General features: G+C 39.4%; 1 protein-coding gene across 1 annotated transcript; it reads right to left on the reverse strand.

Annotated features, from left to right (window-relative positions):
* Positions 1-404: 404 nt before the first annotated feature.
* On the reverse strand, positions 405-6,576 carry LOC101293924 (THO complex subunit 4-like). The gene is made up of 7 exons (XM_004288304.1): positions 6,423-6,576; positions 5,986-6,237; positions 5,572-5,715; positions 5,414-5,482; positions 4,283-4,470; positions 3,814-3,879; positions 405-954 (listed from the first exon to the last, which is right to left on the reverse strand). The coding sequence occupies exons 2-7, from the start codon at positions 6,190-6,192 to the stop codon at positions 777-779; spliced, it is 852 nt and encodes a 283-aa protein (XP_004288352.1). The 5' UTR covers positions 6,193-6,237; positions 6,423-6,576; the 3' UTR covers positions 405-776.
* Between the last annotated feature and the right edge of the window lie 443 nt (positions 6,577-7,019).

The following is a 7,019-nucleotide window of genomic DNA, read 5'->3' on the forward strand; positions in this document are numbered from 1 at the left end:
AGGCCACCAGATTGACCCTCGCTTGCCACCGCCTCACAGTTGAGGTAGCCGATTTGCAAACGCATGCCATTCAGATAGTCACAATCGTTGATCTTTGTTTCTATTAGAAAGATGAAAGAGGGATGTTTCTGACGGATTAGGGTTAACAACGCCTCTGCCGAGCGATCGTTATTCAATCCCTTACAATTCCAAGCGAGAATCTCCGTCGAGATTGCTTGAAAGTGCTGAACCCAAAACCCCTAGCAGAGCAGTTTTGCGTTCTCTCTGTCTTGTTAGATTCTTGAATTAAGCATTTCCTATTGATTTTGTTGCTGCATTTCATATTTGTTAGAATTGGAATTAATGTTCAAATTGGTCCAGAATATATTTTCAGAAGGGAAAAGCTCGGGGCACGTCATTCACGTCCACACAAAACAGATTTCTTTTTTTTACGAAGTTAAACATTGCAACTTTACCATCTTGGCCATGCATTAAAAAAAACAAACAGGGCATGACTGTCGTGCCACGCCTATTTCTAAGAAAAACACCACTAGCTAAAACGAGAAACAGTGAAAACCATATCTCATAAAGCAAAGCAAATAGATTTCGGAATAAAACCAGTTCCAAAATCAACCAACAGCTTCAAGCCTCCAACTGCTCTAAATTTGCTAGCCTAGAATGCAAAGCACGGCGAAATCGAGCAAAACTAATTAATATCCCAAAGTTACAATGGCCACTTTTGTACAGATAGCATAGCACTATTGATTAGTACCGGCAACTTCCACAGCTCAGTATAACTAAGTTTGCATGGCTTCTGCATGATAGGTATCCAGTTCCTTGTCAAGTTCATCAACTGACTTGTCAACAGGTTTCTTCTTCCACTCAGATCCTTGTCCACGTCCACGCCCACGCCCACGCCCACGCCCACGCCCACGTGAAATTCCACGGCCATTCCTGATCCCTCCATGAGTGCTCCTATAAATGCAGTAACAAATATAAGCACACATTGAAATGCAGCAACCACTGAATACAACTTTCTATGCATATATACATAATTCCTGATCCCTCCATAACTGCTGCTACTATAAAACCCAGAGGCAACAAACATAAGGACACTATTAAATACAGCAGCTAATACTGAAATCAAGCATATACTGAGTGGCTATGCAAAACATCTAAAAATATGGCTAAAGATAGATTGACACTGGAATAAAAGATGATCTTTGGCTACTATGGAACTCTCACTAGAAAAAACCCTCATGAAGCCAGACAGAGTATGCCATAACTAGGACAATATCATTTTATTATTACATTAAAGTTCTCACTCCAGAACAGCGCTCATTTAACAGGTAGAAGACTAATGGTGAACGAAATTACGTGACCATATAGACTATTTCAACCATATAACAAGCACAAAAGTCGTCAGGCACTAAGAAGCCTATATGTGTGTGTCTATACACAAAAATGGGTAATACCATTGGGTAAATACTAAGTCTTAATTTTCACGGGTATTCCATACCCAAACCAATCGGATTAATGGATACCCAATTACCCATCACTTCCCTTAAACCCAACGCACCAAGACCCTGAATGGAGACCCTACGTGCCAACGAGCTCGAACTCCTCTCTTATCTCCAATCCACTCCCCAGTCTCAGAATGTGAGATCAACCATTTATGTACAGAAATCTTGGCCTCAAGGAAATCCAGGACCTCCTTGTATTTCTCCTGATTCAACAGTTCTACTTCGGTTGCCTTAAAAGACTTCCCTTCCTTATAAGGCTATGATCTAGTTTTGTTTCTCAGTTGAAAAGAGATGTCTTGAGCATTCAAAGAAGCACTTTGATAAACAGATTAAATTCACCCCCGCCATCGTCCCCATCATCGATCTCTCCTCCTTCAACCACCGCCCCTTCACTCCCACCCCTCCTCTACCCGAACCGAAACCCAACCCGCGAAAGCCCACCTCCCCTCCCCTCGGCCCCTCCTCCCTTCGCCACAGCCCGAAAGCCCTGATATTTCTCCCCACCCCGACCCGGGACTCCACCCCCGATCTTTCAAGAGCTCCTCCACCTTCTGGTCCACTGAATTATCAGTTTCCATAGTTCTTCGTCTTCTTCGGTTTTGGTTATGGGGCTGAGAGGGAAGAGGACAAGAGGCAGCTGGTGATGGTGAGCTTTCGGGAGATTAGGGTTGGTTTACTGTAATAGGTGGCGGGAGACGAATGGTAGAGAAGGAAAGGGTCTGAGCGTCTCTCACTGGTAAATAAAAGTAGTGCTACCCATTACCCATTTACCCATGGAGATGCCCATACCCGAGCGGGTATCAATTACCCGTTACCCATTTACCCATGGGTAATCTAGTGCTATAAATACCAAAATAGAACAAATACCCGTGGGTACCCATACCCATGGGTTTTCATGCCATCTGTAGTCCAGATACTGAATTTGACTCAAGGGTCTGATTCAGATTCTATTATGCAAAAGGTCAGACTACATTTACAAACAGTATTTTCTAATATTGTCCCTGACCAAAAATCAGAGGCGATTTAGGTTTTGGTACAACACATTATTTTGTACATTTTCGGGTTGCATAAAAGCTTGAACTCTGGTTCCTCTAAAGCTGTAAAGAGGAGAGGCTCCTTTCCTTTTATAAATAAAAATAGAATTAAAAAAAAGTTTGGCAAAACAAAGGCTAGGGAATGAATATTACTTCCCTCCATATCTTGCTCTATACATATCTCAGTATCCTGCATCTGTAGTTTAGAATTGTTATGCTAATACGAAGTGCCTCACTAAGCCTGTTAATATTAGAGTTATCGGTGACAACTAGATAGGAGTGGTGGAGAAGGATAAAAAACTACACTAATTACCATAAGCTGCGATAGAGTGAGAAGAAGAGGAAGTTTCAAGAGTCTCTAGCTCATTAGTTCTTATTCTGCAAAATTCACTGACTTATCCCTCTTCCATCCGATTTCAAACTTTTACTTCCATCCTAACTCAATATACTTTTGTATCAATCTCTTCCAGACTACTTATTGCCTAGTGACTAAAGTTGGTAACTAGCTGTTACCCACACTTAATTTCAAAATGCCATCTCACAAGTCAACTGGACAAGATCAGCTATAAGCTTTAGATATTTCCAGGACAGTACGGCCCAAATAAAATTAAAACAAGAATTATGGCCCCAAACAACAAACTTACATGTACCAAAATGACCAACAACCCAGAAAACATGTGTTTTCAGTCAAACATGCTCGTTTGAGCAATGCAAAACCAAAAACAAGAAAATCAGAAGCGCAAATTAGAGCTTGGTCATATTAATGACATTATCACTATACCACGTGAGTGCAAATGAGAGCATTTAATTTAACTTTAGAGGGCGACTTCAAATTTATAGTGCTCATCACAGCAATAACAAGAAAATCAGAAGCCCTCATCACAGCTTGGTCATATCAATGTGTCAAAATCATTATACCACATGAGTGCAAATGTGAGCATTTAAATTTAAGTGTTGAAGTGCTATTTCAGTACTAAAATTATCTAACTATAAACATGGCAAGTTCCCTTGTTACAGTAATAGACTGTCAATGTTCATATCTCAACAGTCTTACTGTAGAATGCTATCTAATCATAATTAATTATATTATTGGTTCATGGGTGCATGTCTTAACACATTTACTAAATAATTGTTATCCATATACTATTGGTTCATGAATCATCTGAAAATAGACCTGAGAGACATTGACCTAATGCTGGAGATGGGTTATGAAATATTTCAAACAAGTAACAAGCATATTTGGAAATAATGTTTTCTGTTTTTTCATAAGAACTCACCTAGAAGGGCCAGGACCACGATTTACTGCAGGCAAAGCATAGCCACCAGCATGAGCAGGTCTGGGCCTGTAAATGAGTCAGACAAAACATTATTCAGAATGCTTGTTCTTAACATTTCAAAAGATACTGGATAATGCAAACGTGAAAAGAGCCAAAATCATAATTATGCTTTCTACCCAGCCTAGAGATTCTCCAATGTTCCAGTATAACATTTTGGTAAACATGTAATAGCAAAACGACAGTTAGGGAATTCTATTGGTGACCTACCTAATTGAATTATACAACTTTTTATCCGGATCAATGATTTGCAAACCAAGTGAAAAGGTATAAATTAAGCAATATGTGACTAATGAAACAATTGACCGAGGCCACCATCATCAAGTATCCATGTTCAGTTTAAGCACAATATGCAAGAAATGAAGGATATGAACGATAAAAGCAATAAACGCAGAGAGGGTGTAGATCATACGTCATTACAACTGTCCTCTTCTTTCTTCCTTGTACTCCTGTCACATTAACACGAGCAGAAATTGGCATTCCCTCATTGACACCAACAATCTCGATTTTCATAGGCTTCCCATCCAATAGGACATTATTATACCGTTTCAATGCTGCAAATGCGTCACTTCTTCTGGTATAAACCACTTCAGCTGAGCCCTGTGATGAAACAGAACACATTATTATCTGCTTGAAAGTTCAATATCAAATAGTAGCAAGTAGAGTAATCCAATATAAACCAGAGAATCCTACAGGTGATAGAAAACCACAAATATATCCATAACTACAAAGAATCCCGAATGGATTGCAATGTAAGGGAATGCCAAATTACACAGATCTATGAGTGGTGCATATGCTGATCATTACAGACTGTCCAACAAAAAATATAGCACAACACTTCTGGGTGGCATTTTGTAGAAAAGAAACTTGTACTTGCAGGAACAAAACAGACAGATGAAGACAAATGCCTCTTAAAAAGGTGGAAAGGTATTTGACTTGTAAGTGCTTTTATACTTTCAAAGTTCTTTTTCACATGTAACTTAACACAGCTTAACTAAATACACTGCAATATTCTGGAGGATGGTATTTATCATTGTTCGGTCAGCCATGGGACCACACTAACTAGCATCACTGTGCAGTAACAAAGATAACTGCTTCGTACTTTACATGAACCTGACAATACTGTTACTTTCTACCACAATATAATCAATGAAGTCCTAATCCCAAGGGGTTAACATATGAAGTCCTAACATATGCTTAAAAGGCCAAGTGGTTGACCTAATCCCAATATCATAAATCTGACAAGACCAAACGGATGATAAAAGTCAACATCTGATCCCATCATCAAAACTCCACCGATATGAGAAACTTTATACTAATGGATCTAAACAGCTAATACGTTCTTAAGAAGCTAATCTCTGATTTTGATAACAATTGTCTAGACTGAGGCAGTAGACATTTAGATATTGTTGTTTGGTGCTCCAATCAAGAAAGTCGAAATTATGATTAACCCTGGTAACGCAAGATAAATGCCTACAAGGCAGGAAAACAACACACAAAAAAGCAAGACAGAAAATGAAAGAAAGAGTTCAAAAGAGCTCACACTTGGTCGTCCATTTTTATCAAAATGAACTGCATATCGCTTCAGCTCTCCGATCTCAGAGAAGAGTTCCTGAGTTGCAACTCGATGTTTCAACAGACCGATACATGAAATTTGTTATTGAAAGTGCTTAAGTTGAAAGTATATGGCTCAAGTTGTACCCTTATATCCTCATTTGTCACTCCATAGTGCAAGTTGGACACATATAATTTTGTGCCAATTTCAATCCCTGAAATCCCGGCAGCTCTGAGGCTCTCTTCAAACAAATCTGGCTGCCACGGAAAATGCTTGGTTCTGCGGAAGGACTGATGAAAGCATGCAGAAAAAGATCCAGAAAATTAACAAGATAACAAGATAATTCGCCATTCTTCAAAGTCCCCAGAAAATTAACCCAAATAAACCACAAGAACAGACAACGGGGGCGACGGTAGTGGTTTGGAGGATAAGCCACAATGAGCATCTCCATGAACAACAGTCGCTACAGAGTTCCTCTCTCTATACGCGTTTTAAAAATCATATTCTCAAGCATATCATAAAACATCTACAGTTTTGTTGTTTTGTTTTTGTGAGCTTGCCTTGGCAATGGTGTGGGCAGATGGTCGAGCATTTATTGCTGCCGGGGGAGGACCTCTCCGAACCATTCTTCCACCAATAAAAGACCCACGGCCACCCCGACCGCCGCGAGGACCCCTTCCGCCGCCGCGTTCTCTGGTTCTATAACGATTACCACCCCTTTTGCTCTTAATCATATCATCAAGTGACATATCCAAAGTAGTAGTCATCGAAATCAGATTACAACTCAAATGCTAATGCGTGGACCTCTAGATCTGCAATCAAATTCAATTTCAACTTCAACTTTCAACTTTATTCATATTAAAATTGAATGAGAAATCTCAAAGCAATCAGATCTAAGAAAACCTACATCAAACGAGATCATTTCACAGGAACAGAAGCACAAATCTGAAGCCAAGTTGAACGAGAAATCAGGAGTTAGAGATACAAGATCACATACCAGGAGAAGATTAGATCCGAAGAGTAGGGATTCGATGCTGCGGAAAGAATTGGATTGGATGAGACTAGGGGGAGGGGGTTTTAGGTTTTCCAGGGGTACTTGTAAGAATCACAAGCTCCTCGCTCGAATACGCGTGACACGGATTGAGATCATCTCCTCATACATCTCTCCTAATATTTCCTAATAAATGTATCATGACCGTCCGATCTTAATGCATGGCTAGGATGTCTTCTCTAACTTCAAATTATTTTCTCATCTATTCTTCTATTCTCTTTCTAAGTCAAATTTTCTTCCTCAGTCAAACTTATCTCTATTACTATACATCTCTACTATATTAGAAAGCCAGGGGCCTCTTTAGTGTCAAGCTTCACCAATTTTTCAAACTCCCAATAATACCCACAACAGTAAACATGTGATTTAAAACAAAACAAATCAAAGCATGGTTAATTTTTGGTGCAGATTTCCATTTTTGCACTACTTTCCGATCAAATTTCCTTAAACTTTCTTCTAGACATATCTAGATCATCTTGTGTAGATCATTTCTGTAAAATTTCAGCCAATTTGGTGATCGTTAAGGCCCTCAAAATCGAAAAACAA

The sequence above is a fragment of the Fragaria vesca genome, linkage group LG1 (assembly GCF_000184155.1).
Source record: "Fragaria vesca subsp. vesca linkage group LG1, FraVesHawaii_1.0, whole genome shotgun sequence".
Classification (NCBI taxonomy): Eukaryota; Viridiplantae; Streptophyta; class Magnoliopsida; order Rosales; family Rosaceae; genus Fragaria; species Fragaria vesca.

Excerpts from the sequence above, each read along its gene's own strand:
- LOC101293924 (XM_004288304.1), bottom strand. The coding sequence starts at position 6,192 with ATGACTACTACTTTGGATATGTCACTTGATGATATGATTAAGAGCAAA. Across the intron at positions 5,716-5,985 it reads CTGCCCACACCATTGCCAAG|TCCTTCCGCAGAACCAAGCA; the intron begins GCAAGCTCACAA and ends TGCTTTCATCAG. Across the intron at positions 4,471-5,413 it reads ATAAAAATGGACGACCAAGT|GGCTCAGCTGAAGTGGTTTA; the intron begins GTGAGCTCTTTT and ends GTTTCATCACAG.